Source organism: Chiloscyllium punctatum, chromosome 35, assembly GCF_047496795.1.
Source record: "Chiloscyllium punctatum isolate Juve2018m chromosome 35, sChiPun1.3, whole genome shotgun sequence".
Taxonomy (NCBI): domain Eukaryota; kingdom Metazoa; phylum Chordata; class Chondrichthyes; order Orectolobiformes; family Hemiscylliidae; genus Chiloscyllium; species Chiloscyllium punctatum.
In genome coordinates this window covers 30256743-30277996 of record NC_092773.1, presented here as the reverse complement: position 1 = coordinate 30277996, position 21254 = coordinate 30256743, and the positions used below count along the sequence as shown (strand labels likewise).

The window sequence follows — 21254 nt, the reverse complement described above, 5'->3', positions numbered from 1 at the left end:
TCTGTTCGTTCACTCCCAGGATGTGAACGTGACTGGTGGGGTCCTGCATTGTCCCCATGGTGGGGGGGAGTTAACATCACACATGACAGACTATAGCGGGCAAGTGGGGGGGAAGGGGGGGGGGGGGGGGGGGTGGGGGTGACAGATTTCCTCAGCTGAAATGTCAAGTAGGTGAACTTGATTTCATGACAGCTATAAAATGGCGGCTGCTGTCTGTGACTGGAACGAGAAATGAGGTGGGGGGGGGGGGGGGTGGGAGGGCACAGATGTGGCGTAAGAGAGAAATCATTTGCACCCAGCGATTGGTTCAGGGTGCGGGATTCACTACCAAGGGACGGGGTGGGGGGAGGGGTGCAGGCTCAATCAAGGCACTTCGAATTGTCGTGGTGCGGAGACTGGACCCGAGGGGATAGAACCAGCCGGCGGGTGTGATGGGCCAAAAGGCCTCATTCTGTGCCTTTCGAATTCTGTACCATTCGCCTACCGGGCAGTCCGGGTTCCCCTTTCTAAGCGTTCAGAGGGCGAGGCTGGCATTTCTTGCACCAGCCCTTGGCGTGGCGCCCGCTGGTGGCATTTCCTAGTCCAGGACAAACAGAGTGGCACACCGTGTCCCATTCTGAGGCAATAAGGGTGGTGTGGGAGACCCTTCGGTCCCAATCCTCCATGTCGGCCAGACATCCCAAATTAGTCTAGTCCCATTTGCCAGCATTTCACCCATAGCCCATCAAACCCTTCATGTCCCTATCCTTTTGAACGTTATACCAGCCTCCACCACTTCCTCTGGCAGCTCGTTCCATACACGTACCACCCTCTGCGTGAAAGAGTTGCCCCTCAGGTCTCTTTTGAATCTTTGCCCCCTCACCTTAAACCTATACCCCTCTAGTTCTGGACTCCCCCCATCCCAGGGAAAAGACCTTGTCTGTTCACCCTATTCATGCCCCCGTCATGCCCAGACTTGGAGTATTGTGTCACACTTGGAATATTGTGTTCAGTTCTGGTCGCCTCGTTATAGGAAGGACGTGTATAAGAACTACCGCAGTTTTAGGTGGTAATTTAGATTCCCTACAGTGTGGGAACAGGCCCTTCAGCCCAACTAGTCCACACCGACCATCCGAAGAGTAACCCACCCAGACCCATTTCGCCTCTGACTAATGCACCTAACACTACGAGCAACTTAGCATGGCCAATCCACCCCAACCTGGGCATCCCTGAGCACTATAGGTAATTTAGCATGGTCAATCCACCCTAACCTGAACATCCCTGAGCACTATGGGTAATTTAGCATGGCCAATCCACCCTAACCTGAACATCCCTGAGCACTATGGGTAATTTAGCATGGCCAATCCACCTTAACCTGCACATCTTTGGACAGTGGGAGGAAACCGGAGCACCTGGAAGAAACCCACGCAGACACAGGGAGAATGTGCAAACTCCACACAGACAGTTGCCCGAGGCTGGAATCGAACCTGGGACCCTGGTGCCATGAGGCAGCAGTGCTAACCACTGAGTCACCATGCTGTAGTGTGAGGGTTTCATAAAAAGAAATATAACCAGGAGATTTAGAGTCTCCTCAGTTTAGGGCACTGACTCTGTGCTGGCTGGTGCTATCGTCAGTGTGTTCCTGCAGTTGTTGGTTTCTGCATTTTTGGAGGAGTCTGATTCTTGAGCTGGCTGGTTTACAAAGCCAGTTGCGTTAACTGGTATTCTGTCCTTTGTTATTGAGGACCGATTTCGAAAAAAAAAGAAATATTGGAAGGAGGTGGGAAGCTTTAGAGAGGAGATTGACCAGGATGCTGCCGGGACTGGAGGGTAAGTCGTATGAAGGAAGGTTGAGGGAGCTAGGACTTTTCTCATTGGAGTGAAGAGGGATGAGAGGTGTACAAGATGGTGAGAGGCCTAGATAGAGTGGATAGCCAGAGACTTTTCTCCAATGGCTATCACGGTGGGGGCATAATTTGAAGGTGATTGGAGGAAGGTTTCGGGGAGAGGTCAGAGGTCGGTTCTTTACACAGAGTGTGATGGGACTGCACTGCCAGCGGGGGGAGTAGAGTCAGAGACATCAGGGGCATTAAAGCGACTCTTGGATAGGCCCGTGGATGATAGTACAATGGAGGGCGTGTAGGTTAGTCTGATCTTAGAGTAGGATAAAAGGCCGGCACAACATCGAGGGCCGAAGGGCCTGGTCTGTGCCCTACTGTCCTATGTTCATTGTTCTATGATTTTCGAAACCTCTATAAGGTCAGCCCTCAGCCTCCCACGCTCCAGGGAAAATGGTGCCAGCCTGTTCGGCCTCTCCCTGTAGCTCGAACCCTCTTTTTCTGAACCCTTTCGAGTTTCACAATGTCGCTCCTGGGAGCAGGGAGACCAGAACTGAACGCAGTTCGGTTGGCCCAGCCATTGGTAAAGATGGCACCCCGTGATGAAGACCAGCCCGAGCATGGTCTCACCTCACTGACGTGCGGCCTCTTCAGCCCCTGGCCGGGCAACTGCTGTGTCTGCCGTCCCCCCAGGTAGCCGTGGTGCGGCGGGCACTGGCTCGGGGCGTTGAACGCGGCGTGGATCGGGGGCGGGCGCGGCTGGCTCACGGAGATGCCCGGCTGCCCCACCGCCCCTGGCACTCCCCCGACGGCCGTTCCCGTGGACATCTGGGCTAGGCCCCTGGCTCCCGAGTGAGTCAGGTACTGGCTACTGTAGGGCTGCGGTGCACTGATCTGCAAAACAAGATGGCGTAGAGGGGTTAGAGACAAAGGTTGCTCGGCCGTTATGTCGAACCCCTTTCCAAGCAACCCCCAAGTCTGTTATCAAGGAGTGGCCAAATAAAAGGAAATCACTCTATCATTAACAAGTAACAATTTACTTGCCTAATGAACAACTTAACAAAACCACTAATAAACTGGTTAATTCCCCTTGCCAGTATTCCTGAAGAAACACCATTCTAAAGCTATGCTGTTCCAATAAATACAAGTCCCACTTATAGACCAAGACAGCAGAATCTAGTCTCCCAAGGTTACAGCCAGGTTATGTCCTCCAAACATTTCTGTGTTATCTCCAATGATCCTTTTTTCATGAACACCTCCTCCTTCAGCTCCTTGCATCAGGAACACTGATCCCCGCTGAGTTCTGGTCAGGCAACTTAACTTATCTAAGAGGGCTGATGGCTACTCTGAGAGCTGAGACAGCCAATCTCCTCTGATGCTCTCTGCCGATTTTTAAACACCCCCTTCTTTCATCCCTTGACGACCTATTCTTTTCCTTACAATCAGGTTGGCGCGAGGTTGTCAAAGCCATCAGATTTCAATTTAATTGGTCCTTTATCATCAAGCGCCAGGTGTACATTAATTGGCTAAATTGAAAAACCTGTTGGCTTGGTAAAAATGCCACTTTACTTGCCAACAGGAAAATGTTGCAATTTTTGAGCACTTGCCAACTGGCAAGTTTTCAAATTGCTAAGCATAGAGAGAGAGAGAGGGGGAAATAACACAACATCCTTTAAAGGGACCACACACACTTCCCCCCCCACCAACCCCAACTTGATCATTTTACAAACATCAAATTCTAACATCCTGCCTTCCAATCCACAAATACTCTACCCAACTTCGCAATACACAGAACTTAGAGGGATGGACTGATGTAGGATTTCATCTTGTATTTACCCAATGGGCGTAGGAATTTCTTGGTCTTGCCAAGTCGACTTTGTCAGTCAAAGGAGTAAACAGTTCCCCTGGCGCCGTCTCCGTGGCAACACTGTGACCAATCAGAGCACGCAGCCTTTCTCTTATGCGGTGGGGAGTTGTTGCTCCCTTTGAGATTTGGCACTCTTGCATGGGTGTCCAGATCGAGGGCGAGAGGCAAGGTTCGCAGGAGCTTCACTTCAAGCAGTGAAGAGGAGCTCGGATTGGGGAAGTCCTTTTGTCGAGAGTGCTGAACCCTGACATCAGTGAGGTCAGCAGTGTCACTACCACTCAGCCTCGGGATTCCTGGATCAGGAGGCTGGTCTGTGTTTCCCGCTCCGGATGTTTAAGGGTGGAGCTGCTTCTGCAGCAACCCAATTGACGCCCCGGATTGGCAGACTCCCTGGTTCCTTTTAAGAACGTGGACTCTGGTTCTCCACCTGTGTGCTAATGGGGACAGATTCTCCCCGTCTCTCCTCTGTAAGAACACCTCGACCAAACCTCCCCCTCAACGCTCAGATCTCATGGTGGCTCAGTGGTGAGCACCGCTATCTCTCAGCACCAGGGACCCAGGTTCGATTCCACTCTCGGGCGACCACCTGTGCACGGTTTGCACGGTCTCCTTGTGGCTGCACGGGTTTCCACCCACAGTGCCCAGGGATGTGCAGGTTAGGGTGGATTGGCCATGCTAAATTACCCATAGTGCTCAATGATGTGCAGGTTAGGGTGGATTGGCCATGCTAAATTACCCATAGTGCTCAATGATGTGCAGGTTAGGGTGGATTGGCCATGCTAAATTATCCATAGTGCTCAGGAATATGCAGGTTTGGGAGGGTTGGCCGTGCAAAATTACCCCATATTGCCCAGGGATGTGCAGGTTAGGGTGGATTGACCATGCTAAATTACCCCCTATTTCCCAGGGATGTGTAGTTTAGGATGGATTGGCCGTGCTAAATTATCCCACAGTGCCCAGGGATGTGCAGGTTATGGTGGGTTGGCCATGCTAAATTACCCATAGTGTTCAGGGATGTGTAGGTTAGGGTGGATTGGCCATGCTAAATTACCCATAGTGCCCAGGGATGTGCAGGTTAGGGTGGGTTGGCCATGCTAAATTACCCATAGTGCTCAGGGATGTGCAGGTTAGGGTGGATTGACCATGCTAAATTACCCATAGTGCTCATGGATGTGCAGGTTAGGGTGGATTGGCCATGCTAAACTACCCATAGTGCTCAGGGATGTGCAGGTTTGGGTGGGTTGGCCGTGCTAAATACCCCGTAGTGTTCAAGGATGTGCAGGTTAGTGTGGATTGGCCATTCTAAATTACCCCACAGTGCCCAGGGATGTGCAGGTTAGGGTGGATTGACCATGCTAAATTACCCATAGTGCTCAGGGATGTGCAGGTTAGGATGGATTGGCCATGCTAAATTACCCATAGTGTTCAGGGATGTGCTGGTTAGTGTGGATTGACCATGCTAAATTACCCCATAGTGCTCAGGGGTGTGCAGGTTAGGGTGGATTGACCGTGCTAAATTACCCATAGTGCTCAGGGATGTGCAGGTTAGGGTGGATTGGCCATTCTAAATTACCCATAGTGTTCAGGGATGTGCAGGTTAGGGTGGATTGGCCATGCTAAATTACCCCATAGTGTTCAGGGATGTGCAGGTTAAGGTGGATTGACCGTGCTAAATTACCCATAGTGCTCAGGGATGTGCAGGTTAGGGTGGATTGGCCATTCTAAATAACCCCACAGTGCCCAGGGATGTGCAGGTTAGGGTGGATTGGCCATGCTAAATTACCCCATAGTGCTCAGGGGTGTGCAGGTTAGGGTGGATTGACCGTGCTAAATTACCCATAGTGCTCAGGGATGTGCAGGTTAGGGTGGATTGGCCATTCTAAATTACCCATAGTGTTCAGGGATGTGCAGGTTAGGGTGGATTGGCCATGCTAAATTACCCCATAGTGTTCAGGGATGTGCAGGTTAAGGTGGATTGACCGTGCTAAATTACCCATAGTGCTCAGGGATGTGCAGGTTAGGGTGGATTGGCCATTCTAAATAACCCCACAGTGCCCAGGGATGTGCAGGTTAGGGTGGATTGGCCATGCTAAATTACCCCATAGTGTTCAGGGATGTGCAGGTTAGGGTGGATTGACCATGCTAAATTACCCCATAGTGTTCAGGGATGTGCAGGTTAGGGTGGATTGTAAATTACCCCATAGTGCCCAGGGATGTGCAGGTTAGGGTGGATTGGCCGTGCTACATTGTCCCATAGTGCCCAGGGATGTGCAGGTTAGGGTGGATTGGCCGTGCTACATTGTCCCATAGTGCTCAGGGATGTGCAGGTTAGGGTGGATTGGCCGTGCTAAATTACCCATAGTGTTCAGGGATGTGCAGGTTAGGGTGGATTGGCCGTGCTACATTGTCCCATAGTGTTCAGGGATGTGCAGGTTAGGGTGGGAAATGCAGGGTAATATGATAGGGGGAATGGGTCTGGGTGGGATGCTCCTGTTCACAGAATCAGTGTGAACTCTGTCGTCTGGAGGGATCCTACGAACCCCAGCTTCTCCAGTCTGCCAACACAATTGCAGACCCCTAATCCCTGGAAACCTTTGACTCAGTCCTTCCTGGTGAAGAATTCCCGTCCCTTTGCGAAGGGAAGTGTGTTTAATTGATTATTTGGGACCCAAGGTACATATCTTATGGAGAACGAGGCCTCACTGAGGCCCTGCGCATATAGCCAAGTCTGAATCTAGCTGAGAGGGCATACTGCAAGAAATACACTGTCCTCAAAGATAAAAAAAAATGAATGCACTCGGAATATCAGGTGCTGGTAACCTCTGTGGAGGGAAACAGAGATAATGTTTCAGTTACCTTGCATTTACAAGGTATGTTGGAATGCCTGGTGCCCAGGGATGTCAATCTGGCTTCCCAGCATCCACTTGGAGCTCCCATGATTCCTTGGGAGTCCCACCATCTTGCTCTCAATTACTCTCCCTTCACTCCCACTCATCTGCTCCTTCAAACTGATCCCTGCTGAAATGCTGACTGCCTCTCACCTCACTGTGTTTCCCTCTCACCTCAACTGCAATCGGTATTAATTCCCCCTCTCTAGGTGTTCGCACGTCCCTTTCCCCACTCTCTCCTTCAAATCTACCCTCCGCTACCGCTTCCTTCAAGATTAGCGGCCGGACTCGACGGGCTGAATGGCATGCTTGCTGCTCCCGTGTCTATGGCAACCCTGCGTTATGAAGTTGAAGGCATGTGTTGTACCTTTAAGAGAGAGTGAACGCTGTTTTGCCCTGAGAGCTTATAAGCACCTGTCACATGACCAGCGAGCAGTCTCAGAGTGTACTGGAAAATTGAAAAGATGTAACGTTTGGCTGTGACACAGATACCTGAGTTTTGGTTGCTGTTTTGACAACAATTTAAATCCAACCAATCAGTTAAACTATGCCCCGAGATACTAAAACACAATCGATTCTGAATTTATTGTTGTGGGGTGGCAATAGTCATCGGGGGGGGGGGGGGGACAGCAGGGAGGGATTGTGGGGGAGGGCGGGATCACCTCTCTTACCATTGCGTACGCTCCCACATGTTCCTGGCTCTGCCTCTCCTGCAGGGCAGCAACGGTTGCCGTGGCGGCGATGGTTGCCGTGGCGGCGGCAACGGCGACAGCAGCGGCCGCAGGCTGGGCGAAGCGGGCCGGGGGCCCGGAGTGCGAAGGCAGGCCCATCCCCTCGGGGGGCGACACTGGGCCGCCCGGGTAGCTGCAAAGGTGGCAAGGAAGGCAGGGGCACAGAGAGAGAGAGAGAGAGAGAGAGAGGTTACAGCCTGGGAGGTGCCATCTTTTTCTTTTGGGGCCAGTCTTCCAACCGAGACATGCCCCTTGCCACCCCGACGCAGCTGTCTGCGGGATCGTGCTGTGCACAAATGGGCTGCTGCGTTTCCTCCCAGCAGCCATCTTTCTTTCACCTTCCCGTTGATATTCTTAACATTCTCCTCCACGCAATCTTCACAAATCACGGGAACAGGGCTTTTCAAAAGCGACCTCCACCAAGGCATCTAGGCCGACGGCACAGAATGAGGCCCTTGGGCCTGTCGCGTCTGCGCCGGTCAGAAGCCGACCACCTCACTGTTCTAACCCTTGTTTCCCCAGCACGTGCCAATTTAATTTATGCGTTTGGGTTTCCTTGGGATGGCGATGTCATTTCCTGTGGTGACGTCATTTCTCTCAGCGGGGTGGTAAATGGCAATCTGGCTTCCCAGCATCCACTTGGAGCTCCCATGATTCCTTGGGAGTCCCACCATCTTGCTCTCAATTACTCTCCCTTCACTCCCACTCATCTGCTCCTTGGTATGGTGAGTCCCCCATCTAAATCCTCCTTCAGTGTGTCAAGAGTTTCTCCTCTTCCCTCCTCCCCCTTACAGGCACAGACTTCCAGATTTCCCAGCAGCCTCTGGGGGAAAACATGTTTCCTCACGGTCCCACCCCCCCTCCTGCCCCTTCCTTTCAATCTATCCATCCCCCTCCCTCCCCCCAGGTCATTAATTCCCTCCACCGAGGGGAAACGTTCGACTCTATCGATACCCCTCACCCTCTTATCCGTCTCAATCATGCCCCCTCTGCATCTCCTCCGCTCTGAGGAAAACAAGCCCCTTCCCCCCAGTCTGTCCCAATCTCTCTTCAAGAACTGAAACCGTTCCCCCCCGCCCCACCCCGAACGAGGCACCATCCTGGTAAATCTCCCTCTTCCCCCCTCTCTCCCAGTGCTATCCCATCCCTCCTATAACGTGGATGCCCACAATACTCTCGCTGTGTGGCCTCACTCACGTTGTGTCCAGTTCCCAGCCAAACCCTCCCTGCTCTTGAACCCTACACCTCAGTTAATGAAGGCAAGTATCCCATAATCCTTCTGAACCTTTATCCCCCCCCTGTCCTGCTACCTTAGGGGACCGGTGTACACCAAACTCCCTCAGTATTTCCCAAGCTCCATCATGCATTCCCTTGCCGTAAAACATTTACAACGGGTTAATTGCTTTGTTTTTCACTTGGCTCCCCTAATAACCCCGAAACAGCCTCTAATTTTCCCCTTCTTTGTCAACAGTCGAGCTGATCTGAGCGGCACTCTGACGGAAAGTTCAGGAGAAAGTGAGCAGGCAAAATTAGCTTGCCACCAGGATACACGAACATCAACCAAGCCACAGAAAAACCTGACCCTCTCTCACTAGTATCCTCACTGACGGATGAGGAAGGACACCACTTGGACTGAGACAACACGCCCATCCTAGGAATTCCTAGAAGCATGGCATTCCAACCGGAACGCTATCAACAAACACATCGACTTGGACCCCATCTACCACCCCGCTGAGAGAAATGACGTCACCACAGGAAACGACATCGCCATCCCAAGGAAAGCCAAACGCATACATTAAAAGCGGGCTACACCAACAGTACTTCACCGGAGGCTCACTGATGATGTTACCTAGTGTGGTGACGAAACGTCAGGAAACGAGCCTTCCAGCTCAGCGAGCAAACCTACATCCAGAACTCAGCAGGTGTGTGGAGAGAGAGAGAGAGAGACGGGATAGAGAGAGAGAGAGAGACAGAGAAACCGCGTTGAAGTTTCGAGTCTCCTATGACGTCAGATTGTAACTGGACTACCCGTGGAGTCATATAGCAGAGAAACAGACCCTTTGGTCTAACCAGTCCGTGCTGACCATAATCCCAAACCAAACTAGTCCCCCCCTGCCTGCTCCTGACCCGTATCCCACTAAAAATTATTTATTCATCTACTTATCTAAATGTCTTTGAAACATCGCCACATCCACCACCATCTGGAAGTTCATTCCACACACGAACCACTCTCTTTGGGAAAAGAAAATTGCCCCTCGTATTTATAAAACCTTAAAAATGTACCCCCTTGTCTACAAAATCCCCCATCTGAGGGGAACGATACCTGCCATTCACCTTTTCCATGACCCCCTCATGATTTTATAAACCTCTATAAGGTCACCCCTTAACCTCCGACGCTCCGATGTAAAATGTCCCAGGCTATCTTTATAACTCAAACCTTCCATATCCAGCAACGTCCAGGACACCACTTATACCTCCAGGTATATCTCTTCTGAACCCTCTCCAGTTTAATAATATCCTTCCTATAACTGGGTGACCAGAACTGGTCACAGTACTCCCAGAAGAGGCCTCACCAATGTCCTGTACAACCTCAACGTGATGTCCCAACTTCTCATCGCAACTGGGACAATCTAGATTCAACTGAATGGCAAAAGAGGAAGAAAATACCATTTTCATTAGACTCAGAGAGATGTACAGACCCTTCGGTCCAACCCGTCCATGCCAACCCAGATATCCTATCCTAATCTAGTCCCACCTGCCAGCACCCGGCCCATATCCCTCCAAACCCTTCCTATTCATATACCCATCCAAATGCCTCTTAAATGTTGCAATTGTACCAGCCTCCACCACATCCTCTGGCAGCTCATTCCATACACGTACCACCCTCTGTGTGAAAAAGTTGCCCCTTAGGTCTCTTTTATATCTTTCCCCTCTCACCCTAAACCTATGCCCTCTAGTTCTGGACTCCCCCACCCCAGGGGGAAAAGACCTTGTCTATTTACCCTATCCATGCCCCCTCATGATTTTATAAACCTCTATAAGGTCACCCCTCAGCCTCCGACGCTCCAGGGAAAACAGCCCCAGCCTATTCAACCTCTCCCTCCACCTCCCCCCCACCCCTCTATACACACACACACACACACACAAACATACACACACTCCCCCCCCTCTCAAACTCACACACACACACACACACACTCCCACACAGACACACACAAAAACTCTCTCTCTCTCTCTCTCTCTCACACTCTCTTCTCCCCTCCAACATCGGGATGGCATGGTGGCTGCTGCCTCACAGCACCAGGGACCCGGGTTCGATTCCAGCCTCAGGCAACTGTGTGGAGTTTGCGCATTCTCCCCCCGTGTCTGCGTAGGTTTCCTCCGGGTGCTCCGGTTTCCTCCCACAGTCCAAAGATGTGCAGGTTAGGGTGGATTGGCCGTGGGAAATTACCCATAGTGCTCAGGGATGTGCAGGTTAGGGTGGATTGGTCGTGGGAAATTACCCATAGTGCTCAGGGATGTGCAGGTTAGGGTGAATTGGCTGTGCTATATTACCCATAGTATTCAGGGAAGTGCAGGTTAGGGTGGATTGGCCATGCTAAATTACCCATAGTGCTCAGGGATGTGCAGGTTAGGGTGGATTGGCCATGCTAAATTACCCATAGTGCTCAGGGATGTGCAGGTTAGGGTGGATTGGCCATGCTAAATTACCCATAGTGCTCAGGGATGTGCAGGTTAGGGTGGATTGGCCATGCTAAATTACCCATAGTGCTCAGGGATGCACAGGTTAGGGTGGATTGGCCATACTAAATTACCCATAATGTTCAGGGGTGTACAGGTTAGGGTGGATTGGCCATGCTAAATTACCCATAGTGCTCAGGGATGCGCAGGTTAGGGTGGATTGGCCATGCTAAATTACCCATAGTGCTCAGGGATGCGCAGGTTAGGGTGGATTGGCCATGCTAAATTACCCATAGTGCTCAGGGATGCGCAGGTTAGGGTGGATTGGCCGTGCTAAATTACCCATAGTGCTCAGGGATACGCAGGTTAGGGTGGATTGGCCATGTTCAATTGCCTGGAGTATTAGGTGAGGGAGTAAATGTAGGGGAATGGGTCTGGGTGGGATACCCTTCGGGGGGGTCAGTGTGGACTGGTTGGGCCTGTTTCCACACAGTATATAATCTAATCTAACCCTTGTAAATCTTTTCCACACTCTTTCAAGTTTCACAACATCCTTCCTGTAAGCAGGGAGACCAGGATTGCATGTAATATTCCAAAAGCGGCCTGACCAATGTCCTGTAAAGCCACACCATGACCTCCATTAGTGTCTGAGCTTGAGAGGACACCGATACCCAGTGGGGTTGATGTGAATACCGTCCGTATGTGGTCGATACCTTCCTGCGTAGCCCGTTTCTCCAGGATAGCCAGGCCTGCCGTACAGGCTGGGCTGCATGCACCCCTTCCGGGGACTGGTGTCTGAGGCTGCAAATGATTGCGGGCCCATGAACCGCAGAGAGTTCATTCCTGCACTGTCAGAGGGTGAACCGTGGGTCCTGCAGGAGTCGCTCCCTGGCACCGCCGAGTTCCCCAGGACCTGTGTGAAAAAGCAGGCAATGAGACAGTGAGCAGGAGGGAAGGAGGGAGAGCACGCACAGTTCATCGCAACGATGTGCCAAGATAACCTTCAGCAGCTCTCTGTCGATTCACACTCTCACACACACACACACACACACACTCACACACTCACTCACACTCACACACACACACTCACACTCACACACTCACTCACACACACTCACTCACACACACACACTCACACACACACACTCACACACACACACAAACACACACACACTCTCACACACGCACACTCACACACGCACACTCACACACGCACACTCACACACACACACTCTCTCTCAAACACACACACTCTCACACACACACACTCACACACACACACAAACACACACACACTCTCACACACGCACACTCACACACGCACACTCACACACGCACACTCACACTCACTCACACACACACACTCTCTCTCAAACACACACACTCTCACACACACACATACACACACGCACAGACACTCACACACACATTCACACACACACACACACACACACTCTCACTCACACACACACCCTCTCACTCACACACTCACTCACACACACACAACACATTCACACATACATTCACACACACTCACACACATACACACACTCACAAACACAGACACACACATTCACACACCTCTCACACACACAGACACATTAACACTCACACACACACACACTCACACACTCTCTCACAGACACACAGATATATTAACACACACACACTCTCACACACACACATTTCACACACACATACTCACGCAGACACACAGACACATTAACAAACACACACATTCTCTCACACACACTCACATTAACACACACATACACTCTCTCACACACATACTCACGCAGACACATTAGCACACACACACACTCTCACACACATACAGACACACACACATACACACACACACTCACGCTCACACACACACTCTCACACACACTCACGCAGACACACAGACATATTAACACCCACACACATACATACACTCACACACACACATCAAACACGCACACACACTCACACACACTCACTCTCACACACATTCACACACATGTACACCCTCACACACATACACACACACACTCACACATTCACACTCTCACACACGTGCACACACACTCACATTCACACACACCTCATACACACACTCACACACACAAACACTCACAACACACACTGACACACACATACACACTCACACTCACACACACACCTCACACACACACACTCTCACACACACACACTCTCACACTCACACAAACACCCCCTCTCTCACACAGACACATTGACACAGTCTCTCTCACACAGACATACACAGTCTCTCACACACACACAGTCTCTCACACACACACACTCTCTCTCATAAACACACAGACACACACACACACTCTCTCTCATAAACACACAGACGCACACACACACACACGTTTCAGAGGCTACTCTCCAGCACTGATTACTGAGGGTGACAGAGTGTTGCAGAGGGGATACTAATGGTGTAATAGAGCATAGAGCAGTACAGCACAGTACAGGCCCTTAATCCAAGATCAACCTAACTTGCACACACCCCTCAACTTACTACCGTCCACGGGCCTATCCAAGAGTCGCTTAACTGTCCCTAATGTCTCTGACTCTACTCCCCCCGCTGGCAGTGCGTTCCCACCATTCTCTGTGTAAAGAACCGACCTCTGACCTCTCCCCCGAAACCTTCCTCCAATCACCTTCAAACTATGCCCCCCACCGTGATAGCCATTGGAGAAAAGTCTCTGGCTACCCACTCTATCTGTGCCTCTCACCATCTTGTACACCTCTCATCCCTCTTCACTCCAATGAGATAAGTCCTAACTCCCTCAACCTTCCTTCATACGACCTGTCCTCCAGTCCCGGCAGCATCCTGGGAAATCTCCCCCGCACCCTCTCTAAAGCTTCCACATCCTCCCTGGAATGAGGTGACCCGAACTGAACACAATATCCCGAGTGTGGTGTAACCAGGAGCTCTATCGAGCTGCAGCATAACCTTAAACTCAATCCTCCTGCTAATGAAAGCCAACACACCGTACACCTTCTGAACAACCCTATCAACTTGAGTGGTAACTTTGAGGGATCTACGGACCCCCAAGATCCCTCTGTTCCTCCACACTGCCCAAGAATCCTGCCTTGAACCCAGTATCCAGCATTCAAATCTGACCTTCCGAAGGGAATCACTTTGCCTTTATCCAGGTTGAACTCCATCTGCCACTTCCCAGCCCAGCTCTGCATCCTGTCAATGTCTTGTTGTAGCTTCCAACAGCCCTTGACGCGATCTATAACCCCGCTGACCTTCGCGCCATCGTCAAACTTACTAACCCACCCTGCCACTCCCTCATCCAAGTGGTTTATAAAAACTACAAAGAGCAGAGGTCCCAGAACAGAATCCCTGTGGGACATCACTGGTCACTGACCTCTAAGGGGAATGTTTTCCACCTACCATCACCCTCTGTCTTCAATGGGCCAGCCAATTCTGTATCCAGACAGCCACATTTCCCTGGGTCCCACACCTCCTAACTCTCTGAATGAGCCTACCCTGGGGAACCTTATCGAATACCTTCCTGAAATCCATACACACCACATCCACTGCTCGACTCTCATCAAATTGCCCCGTCACGTCCTCAAAGGACTCAATAAGGTGTGTGAGGTCTGACCTGCCCCCTCACAAAGCCATGCTGACTAGCTTTAATCAAAGCATGTTCTTCCCAATAGTCAGAAATCTCAGAATCCTCTCCAGTACCTTGCTTACCACGGACTGACTGGTCTGTAATTCCCAGGGATTTCCCTATTCCCTTTCTTGAACAGAGGAACAACATTCCCCTCCCTCCAATCATCCGGTAATACTCCCGTGGAGAGTGAGGATGCAGAGATCATCGCCAGAGGGTCAGCGATCTCACTCCTCCCTTCTCGTAGTAACCTTGGATCTATCCGGTCTGGACCTGGGGACTTATCCATCTTGATGCTTCCCAGAATTCCCAGCATATCCACTTCCTTAAAATCGATCTGTTCAAATCTATTAACCCGGTCCACTGTGTTCTCACTATCAACGAGGTGATAGTGAAAACTGAAGCAAAAAACTCATTTGTGGCCCTCCCTTTACTCTTCAGACTCCCGGCACAAGTTCCCTCCCCTATCCCTGACCGGCCTGACCCTCTCTCTGAAGGATGGAACGCCTTTGGGTTTTCCTTAATCTTTCCCACCAAGGCTTTTTCACGCCCCCTTCTAGCTCTCCTCAGTCCTTTTCTGAGTTCTTTCCCAGCTACCCCAGTAATCCTCTAAAGCTCTGCCAGATCCTGGCTCCCTCAACCTTAAGTAAGTTTCCTTCTTCATTTTGACAAGAAGCTCAGTGGGTAGCACTGTTGCCTCACAGCACCAGAGACCTGGGTTCGATTCTAGCCTCGGGCGACTGTCTGTGTGGAGTTTGCACATTCTCCCCCCATGTCTGTGTGGGTTTCCTCCGGGTGCTCCAGTTTCCTCCCACAATCCAAAGATGTGCAGGTTAGGGTGGAGTGGCCATGCTAAGTTACCCATAGTGCCCAGGGGTTTGCAGGTCAAGGGAATTGGCCATGCTAAATTACCCATAGTGCTCAGGGATGTGCAGGTTGGGGTGGATTGGCCATGCTAAATTACCCATAGTGCCCAGGGGTGTGCAGGTCAAAGGAATTGGCCATGCTAAATTACCCATAGTGCTCAGGGATGTGCAGGTTAGGGTGGATTGGCCATGCTAAATTACCCATAGTGCTCAGGGATGTGCAGGTTAGGGTGGATTGGCCATGCTAAATTACCCATAGTGCCCAGGGGTGTGCAGGTCAAAGGAATTGGCCATGCTAAATTACCCATAGTGCTCAGGGATGTGCAGGTTTGGGTGGATTGGCCATGCTTAATTACCCATAGTGCTCAGGGATGTGCAGGTTAGGGGTGGATTGGCCATGCTAAATTACCCATAGTGCTCAGAGATGTGCAGGTTAGGGGTGGATTGGCCGTGCTAAATTACCCATAGTGTTCGGTGCATCAGTCAGAGGGAAATGGGTCTGGGTGGGTTGCTGTTTGGAGGGTCAGTGTGGACTGGTTGGGCCGAAGGGCCTGTTTCCACACTGTAGGGAATCTAATCTTGTCATCCAAGGTCCCTTCACCTCACTATTCCTCGCTCTGAGATTGTATTCCTTCAAGTTTAGAAGGTTGGGGGGAGATCGATTAGAAACTTGCAAGATTGATGCGTGGCTTCGAAAGGGTGGACACTGGGAGTTTGTTTCCGTCAGGCGGGGGAGACTAGGACCCGTGGGCGCAGCCTTAGAATGAGAGGGGGTCAATTTAGAACGGAAACGAGGAGACGTTTCTTCAGCCAGAGAGCGGTAGTCCTGAGAAATTCGTTGCCGCGGAGCGCAGGGGCGTTAAACGTCTTCAAGGCAGAGATTGATAAATTCTTGACCTCGCAAGGATTTACGGGGAGAGCGCGGGTAAGTGGCGTTGAAGTGCCCGTGATTAAATGGCGGAGAGGACCCGATGGGCCGAATGGCCTTATTTTCACTCCTATGGTCTGATTCCTGACACTCCTCGCACACTTTAACCCAACCCTTCATCCTAACCACAGTGTATCCTTCCAGACAGACCCTCTGCATTCTATTTCTGCCCGTTCAACAACTACCCTCTCCTCTGATCAGCAGCTCCGGTTCCCACCCTCCCGAAGAGCTCTAGCAAACCCCCTCGCCCAGGGTATTGGTGCCCCTCCAGTCCAGGTGCAACCTATCCCTCTTGTACAGGTCCCACCTTCCCCAGAAGGTATCCACCTATGGGAAGCCCTCCCTCCTGCGCCAGCCCTGTCGTGACCATGTTCAACTGGATTAATAATCCAGAGTTTAACGAGCTGAAGACGTGAGGTGAAATCCCGACCACCAATGGGATTCAAATTCCGACTCAACTCGCGACCTCGAGACAAAACACCAAGAGTTGGAAGTTAGTCTCCGATCGTGAGTCTACCACTGATCACCCTTTTGGCAGGAGGGTGGGGCAGGGGGGGGAGGGGGGAGTGTATCTGTTGTCCTTACCCCATCTGGGCCTCCATATGACCCCAGTGCTGGACTCAAGGGCAAGTCTAGGGCAGGGCCAACAGAGGAGACATTTCTTCAGCCAGAGAGCGGTAGACCTGTGAAATGCGTTGCAACGGAGCGCAGGGGCATTAAATACCTTCAAGGCAGAGATTGATAAATTCTTGACCTCGCAAGGATTTATGGGCTATGGGGAGAACCTGCAGGAAGTGGAATGGAAGATGCACTTGAAGGTCAGGAATTTTTATGAAATTAGGTGCATATGTAATAAATGTCTTCAGTAATGGTAGCACAGCCAAAGGTTTGGAGTTGGACTATCGTCAAGGTAATGAGTCTGACTCTGCGCACACACACTCAAAACATAGAGACAGCGCATACTCAAACACACTTACCCTTTCTCAGGCATTCCCTATAGTGTGGAAACAGGCCCTTCGGCCCAACAAGTCCACACCGACCCTCCGAACAGCAACCTACCCAGACCCATTCCCCTACATTTACCTCTGCACTTAACACTACTGCCAATTTAGCACGGCCAATCCACCCTAACCTGCACATCCCTGAGCACTATGGGTAATTTAGCATGGCCAACCCACCCTAACCTGCACATCCTTGAGCACTATGGGTAATTTAGCACAGCCAATCCACCCTAACCTGCACATCCCTGAGCACTATGGGTAAGTTAGCATCACCAACCCACCCTAACCTGCACATCCCTGAGCACAATGGGTAATTTAGCACAGCCAATCCACCCTAACCTGCACATCCCTGAGCACTATGGGTAAGTTAGCATCACCAATCCACCCTAACCTGCACATCGTTGGACTGTGGGAGGAAACCGGAGCACCCAGAGGAAACCCATGCAGACAAGGGGAGAATGTGCAAACTCCACACAGACAGTCGCCCAAGGCTGGAATCGAACCCAGGTCCCTGGTGTTGTGAGGCAGCAGTGCTAACCACTGAGCCACTGTGCCCCCCCAGAGGTGTTTGATGACGGGAATAAACAGACTTAAATAGAATATAGTGGGGCATGGTGTGCGTGGTTATAGTCAATATAACGAATATATATATTTTAGTGTACTAACAGTGTAAGAGCGAGGGGTTTTAAAATTTGTATATTAATGGTTCACCTTTTTTAAAGGTGGGAGCTGTGACGATGCTGCCCCTATATCTGTGTTATCTGTGATTTTATTTAAGAGGGGTTGTAAAGGCAGAGGCTCCAATTTGTGTGGAAATGCCAACTCTAAACAACAGCAGGACAGTGGTCTGTTCTCCTAGTTCAGGCTTTTTTCTCCTCATTTGGCTTGTTTTAACAGACAGTAACAAAACACTGCTGGGGACCCGGAGATGCAGCGAAAAGAGGTTCCATGCTTCAGCAGATGATTCCTGCCTGACTTGTCTCTCTGAAACCTCTCCTGCCTGTAAGAACCTGTGTTTGAATTTACCTTTTGCCAAGGGCTATGTTAATGGGATGTTGCGGGGAGTGGAACAGCTTTGTTAAGTGACGATAGAGTCAGTTGCATTATCAAATAAGTGAAGTCATTCTAAATTCTGTTTTCCTTTGTTCATGTTTTAACCACAGTGTGTGAATAGATTCTGTTTTACTTGAAGCCGAGTGGTTTGACCAGCTGTTCAAGTCTGTGTATGAGTGTTTGTGTGTGAGTGTGTGTATTTAAGTCTGTGTTTGAATGAATGTTCGTGTGTGTGTGTGTGTGAGTGTGTGTATTTAAGTCTGTGTTTGAATGTTTGTGTGTGTGTGTGTGAGTGTGTGTATTTAAGTCTGTGTTTGAATGTTTGTGTGTGTGTGTGTGTGTGTGTGAGTGTGTGTATTTAAGTCTGTGTTTGAATGTTTGTGTGTGTGTGTGTGCGCGTGTGAGTGTGTGTATTTAAGTCTGTGTTTGAATGTTTGTGTGTGTGTGTGTGAGTGAGTGTGTGTATTTAAGTCTGTGTTTGAATGTTTGTGTGTGTGTGTGAGTGTGTGTATTTAAGTCTGTGTTTGAATGTTTGTGTGTGTGTGTGTGTGTGTGTGAGTGTGTGTATTTAAGTCTGTGTTTGAATGTTTGTGTGTGTGTGTGTGTGAGTGTGTGTATTTAAGTCTGTGTTTGAATGTTTGTGTGTGTATTCGAGTGTGTGTGAGTGTGTGTGTGTATTTAAGTCTGTGTTTGAATGTTTGTGTGTGTATTCGAGTGTGTGTGAGTGTGTGTGTGTATTTAAGTCTGTGTATGAATGTGTGTGTGTGTATTCGAGTGTGTGTGAGTGTGAGTGTGTGTATTTAAGTCTGTGTTTGAATGTTTGTGTGTGTGTGTGTGTGTGTGTGTGTGTGTGTGTGTGAGTGTGTGTGTGTATTTAAGTCTGTGTTTGAATGTTTGTGTGTGTATTCGAGTGTGTGTGAGTGTGAGTGTGTGTATTTAAGTCTGTGTTTGAATGTGTGTGTGTGTATTCGAGTGTGTGTGAGTGTGAGTGTGTATTCAAGTCTGTGTTTGAATGTGTGTGTGGGTATTCAAGTGTGTGTGAGTGTGAGTGTGTGTATTTAAGTCTGTGTTTGAATGTGTGTGTGTGCGCATGAGTGTGTGTATTTAAGTCTGTGTTTGAATGTGTGTGTGTGTGTGTGTGTGAATGTGTGTATTTAAGTCTGTGTTTGAATGTTTGTGTGTGTGTGTGTGTGTGTGAATGTGTGTATTTAAGTGTGTGTTTGAATGTGTGTGTGTGCGTGAGTGTGTGAGTGTGTGTATTTAAGTCTGTGTTTGAATGTTTGTGTGTGTGTGTGTGTGTGAGTGTGTGTATTTAAGTCTGTGTTTGAATGTTTGTGTGTGTGTGTGTGAGTGTGTGTATTTAAGTCTGTGTTTGAATGTTTGTGTGTGTGTGTGAGTGTGTGTGAGTGTGTGTATTTAAGTCTGTGTTTGAATGTTTGTGTGTGTATTCGAGTGTGTGTGAGTGTGTGTGTGTATTTAAGTCTGTGTTTGAATGTTTGTGTGTGTGTGTGAGTATTTAAGTCTGTGTTTGAATGTTTGTGTGTGTGTGCGTGTGAGTGTGTGTATTTAAGTCTGTGTTTGAATGTTTGTGTGTGTGTGAGTGTGTGTATTTAAGTCTGTGTTTGAATGTTTGTGTGTGTGTGTGTGTGTGTGTGTGTGAGTGTGTGTATTTAAGTCTGTGTTTGAATGTTTGTGTGTGTATTCGAGTGTGTGTGAGTGTGTGTGTGTATTTAAGTCTGTGTATGAATGTGTGTGTGTGTATTCGAGTGTGTGTGAGTGTGTGTGTGTATTTAAGTCTGTGTATGAATGTGTGTGTGTGTATTCGAGTGTGTGTGAGTGTGAGTGTGTGTATTTAAGTCTGTGTTTGAATGTTTGTGTGTGTGTGTGTGTGTGTGTGTGAGTGTGTGTATTTAAGTCTGTGTTTGAATGTGTGTGTGTGTGTGTGAGTGTGTGTATTTAAGTCTGTGTTTGAATGTGTGTGTGTGTGTATTTAAGTCTGTGTTTGAATGTGTGTGTGTGTGTGTGTGAGTGTGTGTATTTAAGTCTGTGTTTGAATGTGTGTGTGTGCGTGAGTGAGTGTGTGTATTTAAGTCTGTGTTTGAATGTGTGTGTGTGTGTGCGTGAGTGTGTGTATTTAAGTCTGTGTTTGAATGTGTGTGTGTGTATTCGAGTGTGTGTGAGTGTGAGTGTGTGTATTTAAGTCTGTGTTTGAATGTGTGAGTGTGTATTCGAGTGTGTGTGAGTGTGAGTGTGTGTATTTAAGTCTGTGTTTGAATGTGTGTGTGTGTGTGTGTGAGTGTGTGTATTTAAGTCTGTGTTTGAATGTGTGTGTGTGCGTGAGTGAGTGTGTGTATTTAAGTCTGTGTTTGAATGTGTGTGTGTGTGTGCGTGAGTGTGTGTATTTAAGTCTGTGTTTGAATGTGTGTGTGTGTATTCGAGTGTGTGTGAGTGTGAGTGTGTGTATTTAAGTCTGTGTTTGAATGTGTGAGTGTGTATTCGAGTGTGTGTGAGTGTGAGTGTGTGTATTTAAGTCTGTGTTTGAATGTGTGAGTGTGTATTCGAGTGTGTGTGAGTGTGAGTGTGTGTATTTAAGTCTGTGTTTGAATGTGTGAGTGTGTATTCGAGTGTGTGTGAGTGTGTGTATTTAAGTCTGTGTTTGAATGTGTGTGTGTGTATTCGAGTGTGTGTGAGTGTGAGTGTGTGTATTTAAGTCTGTGTTTGAATGTGTGAGTGTGTATTCGAGTGTGTGTGAGTGTGTGTATTTAAGTCTGTGTTTGAATG

General features: G+C 49.4%; 1 protein-coding gene across 4 annotated transcripts in view; it reads right to left on the bottom strand.

The window, feature by feature from the left end:
* LOC140459806 (zinc finger MIZ domain-containing protein 1-like) overlaps positions 1 to 21254 on the bottom strand; it is a 96208-nt gene that overhangs the window by 56414 nt on the left and 18540 nt on the right. For all 4 annotated transcript variants that reach the window (XR_011953871.1, XM_072554336.1, XM_072554335.1 and 1 more), the window contains exons 4-6: positions 11698 to 11897; positions 7244 to 7436; positions 2448 to 2711 (exon numbers count right to left, since the gene is read on the bottom strand). Coding sequence is in view for 3 of the 4 variants with exons in the window: in XM_072554336.1 (XP_072410437.1) it covers positions 2448 to 2711; positions 7244 to 7436; positions 11698 to 11825 (585 nt within the window). In the remaining variant the exon portion in view is untranslated. The remainder of the gene's footprint in view (positions 1 to 2447; positions 2712 to 7243; positions 7437 to 11697; positions 11898 to 21254) is intronic.